Source organism: Cyanistes caeruleus, chromosome 2, assembly GCF_971803275.1.
Source record: "Cyanistes caeruleus chromosome 2, bCyaCae1.hap1.1, whole genome shotgun sequence".
NCBI classification, from domain to species: domain Eukaryota; kingdom Metazoa; phylum Chordata; class Aves; order Passeriformes; family Paridae; genus Cyanistes; species Cyanistes caeruleus.
Window position 1 is genome coordinate 111525789 of NC_141702.1, and position 22272 is coordinate 111548060.

The 22272-nt window shown below is 42.6% G+C and overlaps 1 protein-coding gene across 7 annotated transcripts in view; it reads right to left on the reverse strand.

Moving 5' to 3' along the window:
* Position 1: 1 nt before the first annotated feature.
* VPS54 (VPS54 subunit of GARP complex) overlaps positions 2-22272 on the reverse strand; it is a 47142-nt gene continuing 24871 nt past the window's right edge. For all 7 annotated transcript variants that reach the window (XM_086879164.1, XM_086879169.1, XM_086879167.1 and 4 more), the window contains 14 exons: positions 21127-21182; positions 19518-19614; positions 18708-19045; positions 16716-16845; positions 16092-16273; positions 15267-15379; positions 13897-13960; positions 11831-11936; positions 8444-8531; positions 7425-7546; positions 7240-7320; positions 3921-4028; positions 2986-3080; positions 2-1198 (listed from right to left, as the gene is read on the reverse strand). In XM_086879164.1, the coding sequence (XP_086735290.1) occupies positions 1093-1198; positions 2986-3080; positions 3921-4028; positions 7240-7320; positions 7425-7546; positions 8444-8531; positions 11831-11936; positions 13897-13960; positions 15267-15379; positions 16092-16273; positions 16716-16845; positions 18708-19045; positions 19518-19614; positions 21127-21182 (1686 nt within the window). In that variant the 3' untranslated portion in view covers positions 2-1092. The remainder of the gene's footprint in view (positions 1199-2985; positions 3081-3920; positions 4029-7239; positions 7321-7424; positions 7547-8443; positions 8532-11830; positions 11937-13896; positions 13961-15266; positions 15380-16091; positions 16274-16715; positions 16846-18707; positions 19046-19517; positions 19615-21126; positions 21183-22272) is intronic.

A 22272-nucleotide genomic window follows, 5' to 3' on the forward strand; every position in this document is an offset into this window, starting at 1 on the left:
CGTGATTTTAGAGCTTTATTTCGACTGACAACGAATGACACGTGTTATGCTACAGGTCAGCAAGCCTGGCTGAGGGCACCACAGGCACACACACTGCAGCAGAGACCATTCCATCAGACATGATCAGCTCAGGGTTAGGCACTCGACTGGGGTCAGGTACAGAGGGGTGAGGTGAGAAACACAGGCACTTGTACTGAGTACTGACAGCCTCCAGTCTGTTAAAGGTAGTATTAAAAACTCCACAATACATTGATTTTCAGCTGCATGGTGCAGCCTTTTATAAGCAGCCTAGAAACTTTTAAATTCTTCCTGCCCTGTTCTTTGTGTCCAGGTCTCTCCCTGCTGGCAGGGCCCATGGGCAGCTGGAGGTGGCCATCCTTACACCAGCCTTTTTCCCACCTTCCAGTTCCCCAAGGAGCCCCACTGCTAGCCTGTCACTGCTAACTGAGGGTCAGGTCACTCCTCTCTCCCACAGGGAATGACTCTGAGGAACTGGCCCTTGCTTAGAAAAACTTGTCTCCAGATTTTAGGTCCTGAGAAATCCCCTGGAACAGGACTGCTCCCTAACAAAGCTGAATCCTAGATGCGAGCAATCAAAAGACATTTATTTATATAAAGTTCTGTAAAAAAATAAATTTTAGAACAGTATAGTTTCATAGAGAAAAACATTTTCTACAGAGTTCCAACTGCAAGATTTTTATATTGTACCATCATTAAATAAGGTGGGACACCATGTGAATTTCATTGCACTAGAAGAAATGCAAAGCATCTTTTTAATATAAAGATATACAGAGCATTCTAGACAACTACAGCTGTGTTACAGCTATGTGTTCTTTTGGATTTGGTCCAAAGAAACCTGAGTCTGTTTCCAGAGAGAATGAAAAAACATTGCACAGACAGCTGATCACTTGTTTCTTGCTGAAAGAGACTGGCAGGATCGCTCCCTGCAGCTCCCTCTGAGTCTAAGCTCCCCCGACTCTCAGTCCTGCCCCTTCTGGGGCTCTGGGCTCAAGTATTCACCTCACTGTCACCACGCTGCTTAGAAGAAAGTCAGTCTGTTGTCAGAGCCAAGTGACTGCTCCCAATGGATTATCACCTCTTCTGCTCCCAGATTTCAGCCATGTTTAGATCTAAGTTGTTAAGGCCTTTCAGAGCTTGAAGGTTTCCAGTGTAAAAAGCCACATCTGAAGTAACCAGCCTGCAGTGAAACACACAACAAGATTAGAATGTGACCCCATCACATCCACCTGGAGTGCCTGGGCAAGCAGACAGGGTTTGTTGAGGACTTTGGCACACAATTGTTACAATACATGTTCAAATCCTATGCCTGGATTAGACATTTTAAGTATCAGTTCAAAACTGAATGCTATGGATGTGGTTTATTTTACAGCAGTGATCATCCATAACAGGATTACTGCTGGGTATAAAACTAGTTCTAGGGAAGGGAGATCAAACCATGGGTTCAGAAAACTCAACAGGAATTAGGCATTTAAAACTTCTATTCTCTTGCTGCAATCCCAGGCTTATCTAGACTTAAACCCCCAATTCCATTCCAACTAAGAATATTAATTATTGCAACATTAACTTCTGTATTCTGGAAGGGAAATATTGTATGATTCTAAGATTAAGGTAAAAAGCAAATGAACAGCACAACAGCTGTATTGTTTATAACAGTTTATACAGAATTAGAATCTCTCAGATACTGTTGAAACATGTCAGGGATCATGATACTTCTTGCTAGCAAGATGCAGGAACAGAAGTTGCATTTACATAGTAAAAATTTTAACCAGGATTCACAGGCCTTGATTTTTACCATTATTACAGAAATAAGCAGCTTAAACATAATCAGAAAACCATATTAAAAACCTGGTCAGTGAAGGCTGGCTGCAGAAATAGCAGCAAGTGCCATCCAGGGTTTGATGTTCCCCTTCTCAAAGAGCCCCACCTCCCTAAGAGATGTGTCTGAAGTCCAAAACTGCTGCCATCAGACAGTCCTGGGCCAGCTGAGAGCTCCTGACTGCTGGGAAACAGTCCCAGCACATCACCAGGAACACCTGCCCTAATCCTCCTATCTGAAAGAGATGCACGCAGCCACAAGGACAGAACAAAACCAACAGGATGAAGACAGCACAGCACAGCACCGTGTTTGGGACTGGAAATCTCAGTGAGAGACAGCCCAAGCACATCTAAGGGCTCTCACTACAGCTGGGGCTGCTTTCATTCCATTTGAAACATTATCAACTTTCTTCTCTGACTTCTGCAACCTAAGACTATCTTTTCTTGTGGGCAGGTAGGCCCATGAGTTTTATTCACCCTTGCTACACTGCAAACACATCACTGCCCCCAGGTCATAAGGAACAATTAAAAACTCCACTGTTTCAAGGGACAGTCCAACTGACAACAGAATTCAGCCTGCAAGAAGCTTTTCCTGAAAGGTGGGGACAGCAGGCACAGCCAGGCACCCTCTCTCACAACAGGTACCACTGACCTGTTTGGGGATGGAGTGGGCTGTGGCAGGGAAGGGAAAAAGCTCTCTGAGCATAATCTCTGTTTCAAATCTAGTTCTGCTCTAAAAACCATTCCTGCAGAGCTGCCCACTACACAGATGAAACGCTGTCTTCTCCTATTTTTACTTTGCCAGCACCATGAGTCACCATCTGCGTTTCAAAACTGTTTCAGGAATCACACAATTCCTGCTAATTAAACTGTGGCTGTTGCTGTCACACAAAGGGAGAGAAAGTACTCCACGAGCTGAGGACACCTACAAGCAGGTTTCCAGTCGGATAATGTCCAGTTCCCAGTCTGCTACCAAGTGGACTGCACTCCTAGCTACTGTGGAGTGGCACAAGTCATGTCCTTTACTGTAAGAAAGCTCCAAATGGGACATACTAAAACATGGAGCTGTGATTCTGCAATCCTGATTTCCTTGCAGAAGACAATGCCTGCTTATTGAAACATTGAAAGAAGAGAAGAGCCCCAGCTCACCCGTTCAGAGGTCCTCCATCATTGACCACATTGAGGTGGGCCAGCTGCCTCTTCAGGTGGAGTTTGTAGCTTGCGTTAATTCGTAAAAACAACATCTGGAAGAAACCACAGCAGCAGAATAAGGAACTGTGCCCATGCTCACATCACTGCCAACACCCTCAATCAGTGACTTTCAGTTTTTTCTTTGCAACTTGTGTGATTCTTCCTTCTGCCAGTGCTTTGGCCTTGCCTTTCTGGCCACGTACAGTCTGTAAGTTACAGGACAGCATCACCTACTTGTTATGTGTGGCACTTAGAGGACACCTTCTTTGGAACATGAACTTTTCTCCTCTGCTGTCTAAAGTATCTAGCAACTTGTACTAAGCCTAGAAGATAACATATCTCGTTCCTGTGCTAGAAGGGACCATTTAACCTAATATGAAAGAGAAATGACAACTTGTGTTCAATGACTGGATCGGTCCTTCCCGTCCTTAAGATTTGCAACTCCACAGTAGCAATGACTGCAGCAAAATCCTGCAAAAGCACATCTGGTACAATTCAGGTGCAGAATACATTTAGGGACTTTTGGAAGCCACTGATTCTTAGCAGTGTTACAGAATAATCCTCTCAGAGGGCTGCACTCAAGCCATGAAGTGTTGCCATTTGCATAGCATTTCAGCACTAATTCCTGGATTGCCATCTCTAGACATTAAAAAGGCAGCTCAAAATCCTGAAATCCATACTTTTTGTGTGCCTCATCATTCTCCCTACACACTGGAATGCTTCCTTCAGCTCAGCCCAAGCTGTCCGTGTGACTGCTGCCAAGGCCTTTAACGTGTGGGTTTCACCAGGACTCAAAAAAGAATTCCCCTCTCCCCAGATAAAGTCTCTCTTGTTCCCAAGTCCATGTGCATTTCCAAGTGAGCTGTGAGATGAAGCTCAAAAATAACATTCACCTGAGTTTGCTCCTCAGGAAGGAGATCATATATAGCTTCATGCATCTTTGCCATTTGCTTGCAGATATTCCTGAAGCATGCTGAAGGAACAGGGGCTTTCACTTCATACTGGAAATAAACACACAACCAGTTAACTCCTTTCTGCCACTTTAAAATGGTTTATGTAGGAGAGCTCCCAACAGCCACCTGTTTTGCTAATAACATCAGGAATCAAGATCCATTTAGCACACCACAAATTAAAAGGGTGGCTGGGCATGATCTGATCCAGCCAGGAACAGCAGATGCAGTGGCTGCGAGCTGGCTCTCTCCTTCAGACTGGTACAAGCCAATAACAGACAAGCACTTCTGCCTCTGAGAAATGTGCCCCTTGAGTACTTCCTAAGAGAATTCTGCTTGTCTAGGATCATGCACATCCCAATTTCTGAAGAATCAAGGAAAGGAAACCATAAATAAATGGAGACTCCTGAAATCTCATCTATCTGCCATAATAAAAACCCCAACCATATCACAATACAAAAAAAAAACCTCACAAGAACATTGCAGAAATCTCTTGGAAAGCAAAGTAAAAAAACCCATCCCTTCTCCCAGTGCCTGAAATCTAAGAAATAAGGCATTGGAAAACACCAAATGGCATGGGATTTGCTACAAAGGGAACAAAATTCTTACATCCCCACTCTGGATAGGGAAGATCTGAACAGGATTTCAGAAACACTGAAAAGCTGTCCCAGGACCAGTGAAGCCAGCTCTGCAGTTCCAAGTGGAGAGGCTGTGCCATCACAGGCCTGGGTGACACACTGGCAGGTCACCTTTGGGAGGGTGACACTTCCCCGTGGAACCTTGCACAAATCAGGAAAGAACTGAATCGTTTTAACTACATCACTTACAAACAGATTGGAGGAGATGCCTGCTTTTACGTGGGCCTGAATTGTGAAAGGGAACAAAGCTTGTCAGAGCACAAGAGAAAAAAGAAATGGGGAATTTTGAGGAAGTCTTTACAGAAAATCCAAACCAATGACCTAATTCTGACAGAAGTAGCAGAAAAATAACACTTTCTGTTCCATGGAACAACCACCCAGCGTGAGAGATCAATCGTGCCTCACGACAAGGAACTTAAACAAGAAATTGTTTCCAATTTCCCAGCACAATGTTAAGCCAGAGGGAACTGGGAAGCTGCAGCAGTGGCTCCCACATGATTACAGCCACACCCAACTCTTCACTGTCAGGGGGAAAAGCAACAGCCCCATGAAGAAGCCCCAGATCTCCCAGCCATTTTTATCTGCAGCTGAGGTCAACACCTTTAATACCACAAGGGATCAGAAAGAACCTCACTGCTCTTCTGTCCAAACAGTCACAAGACAGCAAGTTCCAAGAGAAGCTCAGAACTTGCACTGGATTTTTTCCATTCATGGTAATGGATGAGCCCTTCCCATTTGTTGATTTTATTATTTCCACTGTTCCTGTAAAAACCCCATTCCTGTTGTATTTCCCTGCCAAAGACAGCTGTGGGGAGGAGTCTGTGCTGCTGTGAACTGCCTTGTCTCAGTGGCACTGGGTGAGGACAGCTCCCCTGCCATGGAGTTCCCAGGGGAAGCAGAGGCTGGAAATGCAGCAGTAACTTGCTTGTATTACCCAGTGCCAGGTCAGTATCCTGTCCACTGCACCAACTGTTCATTTCCTACAAAGCAGGAATTTCTGGGTTTGAAGTGTGCCAGGCACCCACTGCTATGGAACTCACTCGTGAGGATTTACACACCTCAGAGCAGGTGACCACTTCATCCACAGGACACTGAAATAGCTGGACTCAGAAAAACACCTGAATTCAGGAACACACTAACATGCCTATTTGCAAATGTCCTGGGTTTATTCTCTTCAAAGCCTTCAGTGCCAAGATTTCATTTTTTAGGAACAAGAAGAGCCAAAGGATGGTATGTGCTAGGAATGGAAGAAAATCAACCATCCTTTGGTCCTGGACTCTGTGGGCTCCATTCATGTGGGCCAAGCACTGTCATTCAGCCTTCAAGAGCTCTAAAGGACAGGAGCAGTCCCAGTTTACATCCTGTGCCAGTTCCCAAAGGGACACTGGGCTGTGAAGATGGAGGGACAATAAAGGATCAGTCCTCCCTAACTGCCATCAAGAACATAAATTGTGTTCCTGCTCTGTTGTGTGCTACACTTGTTTAACATCAGTAATACAAATTCTTGCATCTGTTTTTTATTCTCAAGAGATACAGTAACCAAACAGCCATGTTACTTTACATAACAGCTACTTTTATGAGGGACAAAACCCCCCAAAACATTTTTTTTAAATGTAAACACAATAGGAGTGGGAAATCCCAATTTAAATGCTTTTGGCTATTTTTTTTTCCACCCTAAGTTTAGGCAGCACTACTTGACAGACCAAAGAAACAGATGAAATGAAAAAGCACAACATAAAGTAACAATAAAAATAAGAGAAACAGCAAGGAAGACAGAAATGCTGCCTGTCCCACTACAGCTCTCATCAGCCTGTCCCCAGTCTCTGTTCCCCTGCTTCTCATGAGCTCCTTGTAGGAAGACATTGGCCCAGGCCAATCAATCAAATCTGTCACTAAAAAATTAATTTATTCCTGTCATGAAACAGCTCATTTTTTTCCCCAAAACCCTTAGATCCAAAGCACAAAACTAAGAGCTTTAAAAGGTCATGTACTTTGTGTATCTGTGGGCCAAAGAGGTGTCTCAGTGTGTTCTACCCTGAGGTGAGTCAGAGTAGATCCAGCCCAGGACCACACTGCAGCACTGCTCAAACACCAAAACACACCAGGAGCACTAATGCTGCTCCAGAGCAGGAACTGCTGAGCACAGACCTCCAGTCCCCAGAACTGCAGCCCAACAGATGGGCTGGTCCTTCCCCGCCAAAACTCTTCCTCCTCAGCACTTTCCTGCTGTTTCCTCAGCTGCTGGAAATGCTGCCCTCACTGCTGGAAAGAGCAGGAAACAGGACCTGCTGAGCCTGGCTGCAGACAAGAGCTGTCAGTGGTAAGAGAGCACTTTAGCTCCTGAACACCCGAGCATCTGTGCCAGCCACAGCACTGCTTTTCCTGCTGAAGCAGCCAACGAAACATTTTTCTGGGAGTGAAGGTGACTGACACCCAGGTGGCAAATGTGAACACAAGACACATTCATGAGAACAGCACAGAGCTTTCCATGTATATAGTTAAAAGAATTTCCAACAAGTCCTGGTTAGTAAAGTTTAAGACTCCATTTGAAACATCTAGACTGTATACAATGAGACCTCCAGTTGCAATTTAGAGAGTGTATAAGTATTTCCATAAATCATTACCTTGGATAATAGTTTGTCAAATAAGCTATCCATTATGGCAACGAGCTTTGCTGAAATTTCAGCTATGTGGTCATGATAATCCTGTAAGGGAAGAAAGCAGGTTTCATTTTCTACTGGCATTCATGTTCTTCAGAGTACAGTTGAAAAGCAGAACTTTGTGCTCCAGGAAATGCCAGAAGAATTACCTTTGTGATGTGGTCAAAATGCCTGAGCATGCTGAACTGCTTCGGCTGCAGCCGAGCCTCAAAATGAGCCCTGATAATGGGAATGTAGTGTACGATGAGCTGGAGGCAACGTGAAGAAAGGGCTGTGAATCCAGGAAGAGAAAAAACATTGTTATCACACAGGAAGTGTCATTTCTGTATGGACTGTATCTCCTTTACATAAGCAACAGACCTGACACAATTTAACTGAGTGGGCTTTTGTCTGTTCTAAAAGCAGAGAGGCATGTGTTTCTTTCCCTGGGAACCCCTGCCCAGTGAAGATGCCAGACTGGTACCCAGCTGCCCACACCCAGCTTTGGTAAGATGGGGTAAGGGACAGATCTTACAAGAGGCTTGAGTGTTTACTCAACATTTTGGGCCCTGAGCACACACAGACATCGGAGAGATCTCTGAAGACCTGACTCATCAGCCACTTAACCTCAGCAACCACATTCTCAAGGCAGCAGTGTTTCTGCTGCAGTGCTGAACAAAACACCCTGCCCTGCCAGCACTGACCTGCCCTGAACCTGCTCCTGCTGCAGTGCCAACAGGATCCCAGAACACCAGGCTTCTCCCAACAGGGCCTGAGCCAGCAGCAGGATACACACTGGTGCCAGTGTGGTCACCACACTGGCCAAACATGTTGCAGCAAAAACCTGGCCCAGCTGTGGCCCACAGCCTCTCAAACCCATTCCCATCAGGCTGTTCCCTTTCCAGAAGGAAAATACAGACTGGCAATCTCACCAGTTTCTCACCCTAAAACATGGAAACTTTAAATTTAAAAAGCTGCTCCAAACCACCAATCAAAGGCTCTTAATTTCAGAAGGAAGTTTAAAACTATACTCCAGGCAGGTAACTGGCAAGGTCTTATCACCCTCTGTGTGTACACACTGCCCCACAGCTCAAACACAGCTTATCATAGATATTAAGAACTTTCCTACACTTGCATTTTCAACAGACAGGGGAACAAGCTTTGACATTTTAAATATAAAAATCCATACCTAGGTTTTTTGTAGTGATTGTTTTCAAGCCAACAACTTGTAATGCACCGGCTCCGAGCACTAATTGGCAACTTCTAGAGTTGAAATACTGTGAGAAAAAGAAGGACAGTGGAAATGCATGTTAACTCTTTATAAACTACAAAACCCCTCAGTTTAGAAACACCATCAATAGAATTTTGCAAGATTAAGTAAGTTATTATGAAGGCAAATTCCAGAGTTTTACTACTTTTCCTCTGTAAAGTAGCCATGTAATATCAGAGTGGAAAACATCAAGACAAAAGGTTTCTGCTCAGGCTCTTGACCTTCTCCACTGCTGATGTTAAAGGAAACTTGAAAGTGCTGAAACTCCCTCCTGCTGAGGTGGCTGAATCTATGTTTGTAACATTGTGAAATACTGGATTTAAGAAATGATGAAAAGCCAATCCTGTAAGAATTCCAGGTATAGCTGACAACTCACATTTAGACTTTACTAACTTAATTCCAGGAGAAAAGAAGTTATCATTAAAAGCACATAGGCCAACAAAGCCTCTGGACAGTAGGACAGTTGCTATCAGCATGTTCTGTCTTACACTGGAGTTCTGCTTCCTCACCCAGCTTGAGACTCACTGGGTGACGCAGCAGAAAAGCCACTGCTGCTGTCCCAACTCCTGCACTGAATGTAGAGCAGAAGTCCCATGGCTCATATTTGAACAGAACTGCCTGTAGACATTGAGAGGCAAAACTTAGAGAGACCTGACCCTTTCTCATACACCTGAAGATGGAGAAGAAATTGTGACAAGACTGCCCAGCAGTTTTTGTCTGCAACACAGAGGACTGTCCTCACAAAAACCTCCTTTTTGAGGGCAGGGGGGATTATTCTGCTCCTCAGGTCTTTCTTCATGATAATGCAAGAACAAACCCAAAATTCCAACTGTACTTGTATAAAAAGGGAAAATAATTTCCTGGCTATTGCCTGGTATCAGTCACAAAATGAAGGCCCACAGAGCCACCGTGAACCGCCCCTGCCAACTCTGGGCTGCCAGAATGGTGCATCAGGGCCAGAAAAGCAACCCAGACCTCATGCCACAACAGAACCACAGCTACTTGTGGCCCCTGATCAGAGAGAGGCATAACTTACACTGCTCTCAAGACAGAGGGTAGGGGCTGAAACTGCTTCACATTCACTTCATCTTCTCCAGAAAAAACAGAACCTTTTTCTTACACCTCTGTGTGGACCTTAAAGTAGAATCACTGAGCCAAAGGCAGCTGTATCTCACACAGCCTAAGCTCCTCCATGGTATTTAGCTCAGGTTAGTATTAACTGTGAGGCAAACCATCAAAAACCTGGTCTGTGTAAAGGGTGCTGGACACATGTAGTGTCCCTGCCTTTTGTGGGAATGACTGCTCCCAGATGGCCTGGTGCAGGCAGAGCAGTGAGGAGCAGAATGCCTGCAACAGAGCAACACCTCCTCCTTGTGCCTGCTGGGAGGAAAGCATTCCTGCACCCAGCAGGAAGGCCAGGAGCCTTCTCTTGTCTGCACCACCTGAACAACCCCAGTAATTACAGCCATGTGTGCTCAGTATGAGCCCCTAACATCACTGAGGTGCAGGAGAAGGGTCTGGAGCACAAGTCTGATGAGGAACAGCTCAAGGAGCCAGGGGAGCTCAGCCTGGAGAAAAGGAGGCTCAGGGGGATCTTTTTGCTCTCTACAACTCCCTGACAGCAGGGTGTAGCCAGGTAAGGGTCAGCCTCTTCTTCCACAAGCAACAGGAGAAGAGGAAATGGCCTCAAGTTGCACCAGGGTTTGGATATTAGGGATAATCACTGAAAAGGCTGTCAAACATTGGAACAGGCTGCCCAGGAGAGTGGTGGAGTCACCATCCCTGGAAGTATTTAAAAGATGTGTAGATGTAGCCCTGGGGACATGGTTTAGTGGTGACCTTGGCAGTGTTGGGTAAATGACTGGACTTGATTGATCTTAGAGGTTTTTCCAGTCTAAAGGATTCCATGATTCCTCTCATACACAGCTGTATTTGAACTTTTCCTTCAGGGTGCAGCCACAGCCCATAACTGCCAGGAATTTCATTACCTGGAAATGCTTTCTGTTTTCCATCACAATCAAACCTAGCACTTGCTACTCTCAGTTTGCTGGCTCTGACAGCTGTCAAACAAAAAGTACAGTGCCAAGAAACCTGGAGTGGCTCGATTTTGTTCCAAGTGTAATAAATGAGCTTTTATTTTTTCTACCTCTTCTTGACATCTGTCCAATTGATGGCACCTTGCTCACAGATAAAAAATACAGTAATTAAACTGCACATGATGTTTGAATACCAAGAAGTAAATCACAAATGGCAGAGCTAGAATGAGGTAAGGTAAGTAGAAGGAGTTATGCAAATCTGGCCAAGTTTGACACATTCACTGCTATCCTACCTGTGAAAAGGTGCTGCAATTCCTGAGGGAAGCAGCAGCTGGAGAAGGAGACTTGAATAGGGGCTAGCTCAGATATACTGATATAGCCTTGGATAGTGCTTTTAAAAGGGAGAATTTGTGTATGAATCTGAATGACAACTGCAGAGAGCAGTCTTCCCTGCATCTGGTTATTCAAACACAAACTATAAATAGGACAAATATTTAAAGGTCCATCTCCTGGAGTTTGTTTCCCCTCTCCTACCCCCTACCTTATGTAAAATCTTCTGGAGATTGAATCTGCTTGTTTTTCATTGATTAGGCTCATGTTCAGAACTCATATACCTGATAACAACCTTTGTGGGCAAAGATACAAGTGAAAACCTTGACATAAATTAACTGTTAGGCTTTGGAGCCTATACAGATACATGTATGTGTGTGTGTGTATCTATATGTAAATATGACAATTTTAAGGTGCATTAATGTCCTCCTTTTATTATTGATTACTCATATTACCTTGCAGTGTCTGGGCTTTACCAGCTTTCCTCTTCTCTACTGAGAAATAAATGACAAAGAGGTCCTGATGTTTCATCATCAGAACCTTCATCCCAAACTATTTTTCATGCCTCTACTGACTATACCTCTACTGATTTGTAAAAACCAAGGGACTTCTTTCCTTCCTCAATATAGGTATGTATTTCTGTGGCATCTGGGATCAAACTGCTTTTTCTTCAGCAGCATTAATCCTACACACAGTCTGAAGGACAGGCAGCCATGTCAAATACTACTAGATGGGATTTCCCATATTCCAGGTGAACAGCCATCTTTAATGCCTTTGGCTTGAAAGGTTTCCTTATGGCACAGTAGCAAACACAATGATTCTAGATAATTTTTATAATTTATATGAAATCAGAAAAACATATGAGCATTATTGAGAGTAAGACATGTTCTCTGCACCCTGCCTGCCCCTGCTGGGCACTGGGGCACATTTGGAGCCATACCTTCAGTAAATCTGACAGGCGGGTCAGCATGTCAGTGGTGATGGAAGGAATGTTATCCACACACTGGCAGTACTCCAGGATTATTCTAATTAGCAGCAATACTGTCCTGAAAGAGAGGAAACAGCCAAATACGTCATCCCAGGGCACAAAAGATGCTGCAAAATCAAACACAGGCCAATCATGTTGATAGACAGCTACCCAATGCTGAGATTAGAGCATTGAATAAATCCACTAACTGATATGGAGCAGAAGTGAAACTTAAAAAGAGATCTACATAGAGATAGTTACAACCAATACCCATTCCACAGGGTGGTGTGTGTAGAAAGTATTTTATATGAAAGAAAATCTCTGAAAAATATGTAATAAATGCTAAGGAGTCACAAACAGAGAAGGCAGCTGTGAAGAAAACAGCACCAAATATTCCAAGATGCTCAACACCTGTAATTTCTCCTGAACTCAGCAGGCACTGGAGAATTTGGGAGCTACTGGATGGAATTAAGAAGGCTCTCCATAGAGCAAAAGCATGCTCCTTTGAATTCAAACACACAGAAGGCAGGAAAATTGACGCAAGATCAAACGTTCAGAGAAGATATTTTAACATTTCAAAAAGTTAAATCTCTTTCTTCCTTTAGGCAGTAGAGTGCAGAAAGATGATAACAAGTCAACTGAAAATAAACACCTGGAGAATGTTTTGTGAACACGAGGCATTTGTGATGAATGCATTCTATTTAATTAGATGCAGCGAAACTGGATGTAGAAGTGTGTAGAAATGAAACAAGTATTTGCACCGTGAAGCTCTCAATTGCTTCACAGAGCTAAATATAACAAGTTTCAAGTGAGCAGAGGTATGTTATCAAACACATCATATATTAAGCAAATTTCATCCTTTAGAGCAATGCTTCTACTCGACCTGAAATGCTCTTCAGCAGTGATATCATCTGCCTGGCATAGAAGTTCTCAGCCACCAGATTCTGTTTCCAACTGAACAATGACACATCATCGTGAACCAACTCATAAAATGACAGCTGGTCCAAGATATCCTGTACATCACACCTTTTAAGTTTGGTGCAAATTGATGTTAGAACTCTAGGGAGTGAGATCTTCCAGGCTTTACTCCCTCTCCAAAAACACTCTCATGCATAATTAATGCTTAAGCCTCAGTCTCTGGAAACACAGCATGCTTTTAAATGAAAGAAATAAGTGAGTATCATACATTTTAAAATGTCTCTGATAAAACCAGCTTTAAGAAACCACTTTCCAATTCAAATCAGCCAGAATACTAAGAAATAGCATATTCAGCTTCTGAGAGATGGCCCATATCTTATTCTGAATAAGATAAGCAACCATTCACTAGTGGACTTAGGAATTTTGGTACTGTCCAGCCTGGAGAAAAGAGGGCTCTGGGGAAACCTGATTGCAGCTTTCCAGTACTTAAAGGGGCTTATAAGAAAGATAGGGACAATCTTTCTAGTTTGCTGGTGACTGGACAAGGAGCAACAAGCAGTTTTAAAGTAAAGGAGAGTAGATTCACACTAAACAAAAGGAAGAAATTTTTTACATTGAGAATGATGGAACACTACCCAGAGAGGCAGTGGATGCCCCAGGCCTGGAAACATTCAAGGTCAAGTTGGTCAGGGCTCTGAGCCCTGTGCAAGGTGTCCCTGCTCACTGCAGGCAGGGTGGACAAGATGATCTCTACAAGTCTCTCATCCCAAACTGTTTTAAGAGTCTGCAATTTTTGCCAGAGATAACCCAGATTGCAAGAAATAACAGTGTGCTCAGAAGACAAACCTGTATTTTCAGACGTGTGTTTTCATAAAATAATTGGAAAAAAATATTCAAATAAAATTATATATTAAAACCTAGCCCTTCAGGGAAAAAATGGCGTTTAAATGTAGCAAAGAGCTTGTAGTGTTTTATAACTTCTGGGAACCAAAGAGAAACTAGTCTGTGAAAGGAGAGGGATTTATAATTTAAATAAGATTACTAAAGTTGTTATCATTCATCACAGTTCTACTCAAAAGTTCTTGCCAACTAACCCACTAAGAGAAAAGAGTGCATCTTACCCAACTGTTGCATATTTTTGTCCTTCAACAATAAGGAATTCAGCTGGTTTTCTTTCTTCAGTAGCTAGATATTTTAGTAAGACAGGAAAAGGATGAGTTGAACAAAAACAAGTGCAAAAAATTCTGTTTATAAAAATACAGCGTTGCTAAGGTTTGCAAAAACCCACAATCTTTGTAGCAGGCACTTCTCTCTTTTACAGTATTTATTAAATAGCTGATCACCCATCCAAAATTTTGGATGACCCACAGTTACTTCATTATCTGCTATGATTTTAGATCAAAAATATCTCATAGCCCCACAGTCATTATGGACTTAAAAACTCCAAATACAACAGATTACACATAGAAGAAAGGCAGAAAAAGCCATTAGGTTTTCTACTATATATTCTCAAGTGATTTGCTGTGTATATTAGTATTTTAGCTTCAAGTCACTTTTTCCTCAGGCTTCATAACAGGAGCTCTTACTGATGCAGTTTTTCACATTAAATTATCTGCTTGAAGGAGGCTGCGGGAGGTTTTTTTACGAGCAATGGTTGACAAACGTATTTTGGTGTCGTGTTCCATAACTGGAGTGATTATTGCTTTAATACACTCTGTTATCTGCTGTGTTCCTTCTGGGAGGTCAGGGTTTTTCCACCATGACATCACTGTATTTTCTTCCTTCTAATCTCTTGACATTTTTCTCCCCCTCTCTGCTTGTTTTCTTCCTCTTCTGGATAGTCACTTCCCCACCCCCATCACTGCAATATTGGATGAGTATCCCCATGAGGTAAGAAAACATTAAGCATTCCCACTGTGCACACGGGGAAGTGGGGCAGGAAAAGGAAAGAGTTACTTCTCTGAGGTCAAAAGAGGTTTCTGTGGCAAGGTAAATAATTGAAGGAACGTGAAGTTTCCCTTCCATGAGCAGCCACATGGCATGCTGCCTTCCATTTGAACTGGCAGATGAAGAAGGGGGAAGGAGCAGGCTTTGTTTCATACAAGGAGGGCTGAGCACATGCACATGCTACTCAGTCCCTTGCAATTCCTTAGCAGTACCTTGTGGAAAAAGACTGAATTTGTGCAGAGACTGCAAGCCTCTGCACTGGGAATATTTGTATAAAAAGGCAGCTCACTCCCTGTGGCAACACTTCTGGGCGTTTTCAAAAAATAAACAGATAATCTTTCAGCACAAGACATCTCAACACCAGTAATAGGAAAAAAAAACAAAGAAAAAGAAAAGAGAACAGCTATCAACTTTCTTCTCATCCCCCCCAAAGGACAGCAAGCAAACACAGATCCAGCATGTTATCAGAATATGTCCATCAACATTCAACAGCAGAATTTGCAGATAATAAATTCATTTCACAGCAAGACTGCAAGACACACACCTGTTGGTTTTTTTTCAGGGAGAGAAATTCTGCCATCTGACACTGAATCAACGAGGTCCTGGAACTCGGCAGGAACTTCAGCTTGCTTCCAGCGCTCGTTGTCCAAAAGCAGGCTGGTTATAAACACAAAAGAGGAAGCTGAGAAAGAAATACCTTGTCTTGACACTTCTCTTGCCTGTAAGGCTAAAAAACATTTTTTAAAAAAAACACTGGCCCAAAATGTTATGTCAGTGATCTTCATGAGAAGGAGGTGCCCAACAATTGTCAGCAGCAAAACAGAACACTGTGCTGGTCTAGAGGTCTCACAGTTGGTTCATTCAATCTGCCATAAGGGACCAAAAACTACACCAGGCAATAAAGGTCTTTATGAGATCGTTGCCAATTAAGTAATGTCTAAATACTGGAATTTTAACAGCTTTTGATGGATGAGAGCAATCAGACTTGATGGATGTTACTGGCCAGGCTGTTCCTCCGAGCAGTTTGTGTTTGTTTTTTTTTAGAAAACAGCTGAAAGTGAATTATTCTTAAACCCCTAAAGCAGAGCAATCCTGTCCTTCAGTGTTACTTTTGTGTACTTTCTCTTTTTTAAGCCATTACTGTACTTACTTAGGCAACTGTAGAACAATCTTGAAGAAAGCAAGTTATGAAAACAGTAAAAGTCTAAACCAACTGGAAATAATTTGGGCCTAATACAGTTTTTCCACCATTTGCTTTTAAGTATAACAATCTTACTGATGTTCTAGGCAATGAAAAATTGTGTTCGGCTGGCATATGATACATAAAATTATTCATGGAAGAACACAAAGACTGTCTACCCAGAGGTACCTTAGTTTTGTCTTCCTCTCCTCATGAAACCTATTCACAAATCTATTGGCTTGACTCTGAAGGGCTCCTCTCAAGGACATGCTTTTCCTGCCACAGATCTGCTCAGTATCCAAGATAAAGCCTTCCATCAGGCGAGAAAGAGTAACGAACTCGTTGGAATTCAGCTTCTCTAGGAAGCCATCCTGCATGCAAAGAAAACCACTGTAAGGAAATAACACTACTACAAAAATTCAGAGACATACAGAAATAACTAGTCAGCATGTCTGAGGGTTACTACAGTTTGAAGAGGCACATTGTTTAACCCTACATGTGACAGACAGGGTAGACTGCAGAGCAAGCAGCTACCTTGTCAGACACAGACATTCTCTACATGAGGCATCAAAGACAGCAAGTCCGAATATTAAGAAGAGAAATAAATAGGTAGAAGAAACCAACACTGCCTTGCAATGATTTATGTTAACACTGGTGTCCTCTGAGCATTACCATGCAGAGCCTGTGGCAACAGGAACAGTTCCTATACTCCCATCACAGATGCCATCTCAGAACCCTTACTAAAGCAGAAACCTGGAAGCAGATGCTCACCAAGCATGAGGCACCACCAGCAGTCTGACCCAAGCTCCTCACCTTTGCCCTTGCCATGAGGAACTTGACTGAACGATCGTGGCAGATATCAGAGGCGTTATAAAGTAATTCTTGGATATTGTTTGCCAGCCTGACCAGCTCCAGGTCAGTAAGTTTCATGTCGTCACTGATCCTACAAATGACAAAACCAGTTGGCTGAGCATCAGTTTATGGAGCAAATGATATTTTTGCACACAGGAGGAAAGAGCCTTGCAGCAACTGTCAAATGCAGTCAGTTCATCACCAAAGTCAATTTACACAGATGGGATCTTCTAAGCTGCTGTCAAGGTCCTGTCAGCCCCTTGTAGGAGGGAAATGTATAACAGCACATCCTTTCATTTTTTTTTTTATTTTGCATTCTAATTGCTATTAATGGTCTAAGAGTAAACATGATATAGCCATTTCTGATACAATAAATGTAATTAACAATTTACTGAGTTAAAATTTACCCAACTCCTGTGAGACTTGAGCCTCACAAAAATAAGACAGATAAACCACAATGTCAGCATAAGACAGATAAACTTCCACTGCAAGTGTAAGGCCTGAAAGAGATACTCTGCACTCCCCACAGCCTTAATCTACAGGCTGTCATTCTATTACCTCTTGAGACTTCAGGCTCTTAAGGTAGTGCTTTTTAAAAAAACCTTGTATGACTTGTTTAGTGGTACAAGGCCAGCACTTAGCACAGCTTTGCTGTTCATGGTTCATGCCATTAGTGAAGATCACAATTTTCTGGGCCAGCCCAAGGACTGACAGCACGACAGAAGAGAACCTGGGACACTACAATATTGTTCTGTGAATTTTTATTATCCTGCTCCAAGCACAGAGCAAAGGTGCAAACAAAACCAGTAGAGTGATGAAGTAAGCTGATTTTAGAACAAAGTTATGCAACCAGCCTCAGAAACAACTTTACTCCTCAGAAGCTCTAGCTGGATGGTGTATTTTTAGCCAGCTTGGCAAAGTGCTCCTGACTAGTTTGGATCCAACCCCCTTCCCATTCCCTGCTCTTCCATGTAACCCTGGACTCCTCTTCACATTTCATTTCTCCTCCAGCACACGACAGATGTTCAGACATACAAAGGCCTGTGCTTTACGCACAGCATATTTATTTTAAATCTATCTCCTTCAGCCAGCATTGTCATTTGGTGGGGAAGGTCTCTATCAAAACTAACAGCTGCTTCAACACATAAGTACAGATACTCAAGGACCAAGCAGCAAGAGCAGGCCACTTGCTGTCTTCCATCTCTCAGCAGGGTAACAAGTGGTATTTCAGTTTTGCTTCATATAACTCTGTATCCAGACATGCTGGCTTTTGAAGCGGTTCATGCCCGAGTCCCACACACATTATGCCTGGCTCTTTTCAAAAGATATCTCTGACTTGCAGCCACAAGTAAGGGGTACATAAAAGGATGCCAGAAGATTGGAATTCAGGAGACTGGAGCACCACAGAGCAGTACTGCCTATGTAACCAAAGCACTGAGATGGATTTATTTATGCAAGTTAAATCAGTTGATGACTAACAGAAGATTATTTTCCTAGAATTTATCAAGGTGTATTCCATGAAGCCATCTTAAAAAAATAAACAAACTTAAAAAAATAAACAAACCACATAGGGTTTTAACCATAGGGAACTTGGAACAGAAATGCTTCTCCCTGCTAAAGGTATGACAAACAATCTGTTTTTCAGGAACTCACATCTCTCCTGCTCTCTACACAAGCGGCCTCCCCAGAAAAACTAATGGAGAAGGGGCTCTTTTCTGGAAGAAGTGACATGAATCAGTCCCTGTACCAATTCACATGGAGGTGAAAAAAAGGGCAAATATAACAGTGCACTCTGATGGCAGTCTCTAGGGGGAGAGCTACTACACTTCACCTACCTAAAAAGCACACTCCTCCAAAGTCATTTTTGTACTGTGTGACCAGAAACAACCGCCTGCACCTCACCCCTCGTTCCGGCCACGCTGCTAGGTGGAGACAGGCAGGGTGTTCACTCACATCATCTCTACTCCTCCTGGAGTAACAGAAGAGGACGTGTGCTCCTTGCTGGACGAGGAGTCGGTGGTGCACTCTGGCTCTGAGACGGAGTCACTGCTGCAGGGCTCGCTGTTGGGGGACGTGTTCCTTTGAGAGGCCGAGTCGGCTGCTCCGGCCGGGAGCTCCCCGTCGCCGAAGGCGTCGCTGATGAACATCCCCTCGTGGGTCAGGTAGGCCACCTCGCTGTCCACCACGCTCTCCTTAGCAGAGTTCTTCTGTAACGTGTCCTCCAGGTCTCTGGTTTTTTGGTTCTTGTCTAGAACCAAGAAAACCACGCTACGGATAGTATTTAACGTTGCCTAGAATGAAATATAACTTTTATTACCAAAAAACACCCCAAAACCCAGTACCACAAGCTTGTGCTAGAAAGAGATTTTCTTTTGCCCACAAAATTAAACTAAATCCTGGCTTTTCTTTCAGTTGTGTAGTTAGTATTTAAAGGCAGACCCATTTGTCTGATGGCAACTGATATCTGATGTTTCTGAGACAGGTGAAAGAAACCTCATTTGAAGCAATCTAACACGTACAGAAGTCCTGTCCTAATCCCCAGCAACTTAGAAGTAATCGAGCAAAAGAGGTATTATCTCTTTGTCACTGCTCTCTTTGTTAGCACTAATCTTTTTGCTCTGGATGCCGATATTCACATCTCCTTTCAATCAGAAGTTTGAACTCTACAAGCAAAACCAACATCTTAAGACTTCAAATGGAAAAGCAACTTCATTCCCTTTCATGCCTGAACTATATGAAGTTCTTTGTAAATGAATGTCTTACCTTTACTCTCTTGAGGAAGATGGTGAACTTAGAAAAAATATTCTTCAGTAAATCAAACCACTGAGGAAAATTCATCATCCTCATCTGGTCTGCAAGCCTAAAAAAAGAGCAGTATTCAGCAAACAGCAGTTGTTTGCTGGCCATGATGCCTACTGGCACATAAAGGGAAAGAAAACATGCTTTAAATGGAATTGCAAATATAAGGAAAACTGTGTATACTTTTACCTGGCAAGCAACAGACACCACCTAAACAACAGTCATGATCAACACAATGTAAGTGAAGTGGGGAAGGAGGGGTATAGAATTAGATCATACTATAAGAAAATAAAAGGTTCACATTTACCCTTCAGTTCTTTCCTGGGCATAATGTTCTCTTCCCTGGCATAGGTATGTGTTACCAACAAGGGGGTTAATAACACTTTCACAAACCAGGTGAGAGGGAAAAAAAATTACCAAAAAAATGACATGAAAATACTTTTCAAGTGTTAAAAAGCTGTGTTATTAAGCCCATTCAAAGGCTCAATTTGCAAGGCATTGCAATGAGATCACTTCTGCTATTAAAATACAAGTCAGCTGTTTGTGGCAAAAGGGCAGAAAAATCATTGACAGAACAAAAATTAAACCTAATAATAGTAGTAATACATAGTTAGGACCCAAGAGCAGAAGACTAAACACTGGAGAAAAGTGACCAAATATCCAGTGCGTAAATATGACCCTGTGCCCAGTCATTTCCCAATCTGGGTATGAAATCCATGCAGGTTTTGCAACTCTGCTTTATCAGCTGGACTATTTTTATTATCTTGGGGTAACACTTTGCTGAATCAAGTGAATCATAAAGCCATAGAAAAACCAGAAGCTGGCAGGGGCCCCTGGAGCTGGTGCCTCTGGAGCTGCCTTGGCCAAGCCCTGCTCAAGGCAGGTCCAACTACACTGGGTTGCTCTGGACCCTGAGCTCTGGGTCAGTCAAAGACTGACCATATCCCAGAACAGAGATTCCACAGCTTCTCTGGGCTTGTGTTCCAGTGTTTGACCAGCCTCATAGGGAACGTATTCTCCCTACTATTCAACTGGCATTTTTCATCTTCCACATTGTGCCCACTGCCCTCTGTGCAAACTCTGAGAGGAGCCTGGCTCCATCTTCATCTCTGCTCTGGCATTTGCCTTTGCTGGGCTTGGTGAGGTTCCTGATGGACCCTTCCCATGGATAAAGTTGTCTGGTCTCCTCTCTGGATAGCTCCTGTTCTTGATTATGGAGGAGGAACTTAAACTAAATGACATGTTTTAATACTAAATCCCAGATTATGGCAACAGGAAATGCTTTCAATTGGAGATATATTCAAGAGATATATGCTTCATGTAGTGAGATTCACAGAATTTTAGTGTTTATTTCAAAGGCAAATTTAAGGTAACATTAGAATCTGAATGAGAAGCAAAGCACTCCCAGAGGGGGACAAAAGAAGTCTTAAGATGCAAGAGAAGCACAATCCTAATTATAGGGAAATTTAAGTAAAAATTAGAACAGTAAATTTATCTATGCTAAAAAACATACTATCCCCACCCACCACCACCAAAAATAAAACCAAACAAAAAAATCTGGCTGCATACTTACTTAACAACCACTTCTGTATCTATTTCTTCTATCTGCGATACCGTATTAACCACACACTGTCAAATTTTAGGGGAAAAAAAAAACAAAACAAAAGAAGATCTTAGCTTCTTTCTAACCACTGCTGAGTTTCATAACAAATACATTAACCCTTAAGTTAAATAAGGAAAAGTAAAATACAAAAAGACATACTTGTATCACTTAACAACTTGTTTCTCTAAAAAAAACCAAAACCAAACAAACCAAACAACAACAAAAAAAAAAATTAAAAAAAGAAACCCCCCAAAGTAGCTGGTGCATACAAAACTGGCCAGCTTCTTCAGGTCCCCAGTACAATCAATTTTCATTCCAAACACATCTACAGTTTTACAGCCATTTCACTGATCTCTTTTCCCATTACTTGTAAGTCCAAGGTACCAATCAACTCCACTCAGACTGAAAAAGGGCTTTTCTCCCAAATGCCAGTCAATAAACTGAACAAATGAGTGGTAGAGTGTGAACTCATCCTGCCTTTAAGCAAGTCTGTACAATCCCAGTGGTGACTGAGGGCTTCCATCTCAAGCTACATGGGTTTTACTTGTGTTCTGAATAATGGTGGTCAGTACAGAAGCTTCTGAAGAAGAACAGAACCTTGTTCTTAAACTATGCAGTGTGCTCAGTACTTACAAACTTCTGCTTTTACACTTGCCTGGCAACAAAAACCTACTAAAATTCACAGACCAAAACAGCCCAGCAATGCATTTGAAGAGGAAGCATATTTGAGGTGTGGCAAGAAAACAGTTTCCTTTATTAAGGAAAAGTACCCCTAAGAGTTGAGACAATGGGCCATCATACAAAAGCACTGCACAAACCACACAAGAATACTCAAATCCTGCCTATTTGCTTTCATGGAAAGAAATATACACTCAAATTTGATTAAACATTTTCTATTATTAAGCAAAGGGGAAAGCTGAAAAATCCAACCTACATTTTCCCAGCAGAATGGGAAAAGCATTTCGAGACTGAGAATGAGCAGAAAACTAGAAGTGCTACCTGTCTATTATATGATCAAATAAAGAATCTGAAGGGAAAAAAAAAGTCTCCTTATGACTGCTGATACAGGCTAGTGAAAAGCCAGTGGAAAAAGGCAGGTGAACAGCTTTATCCTGC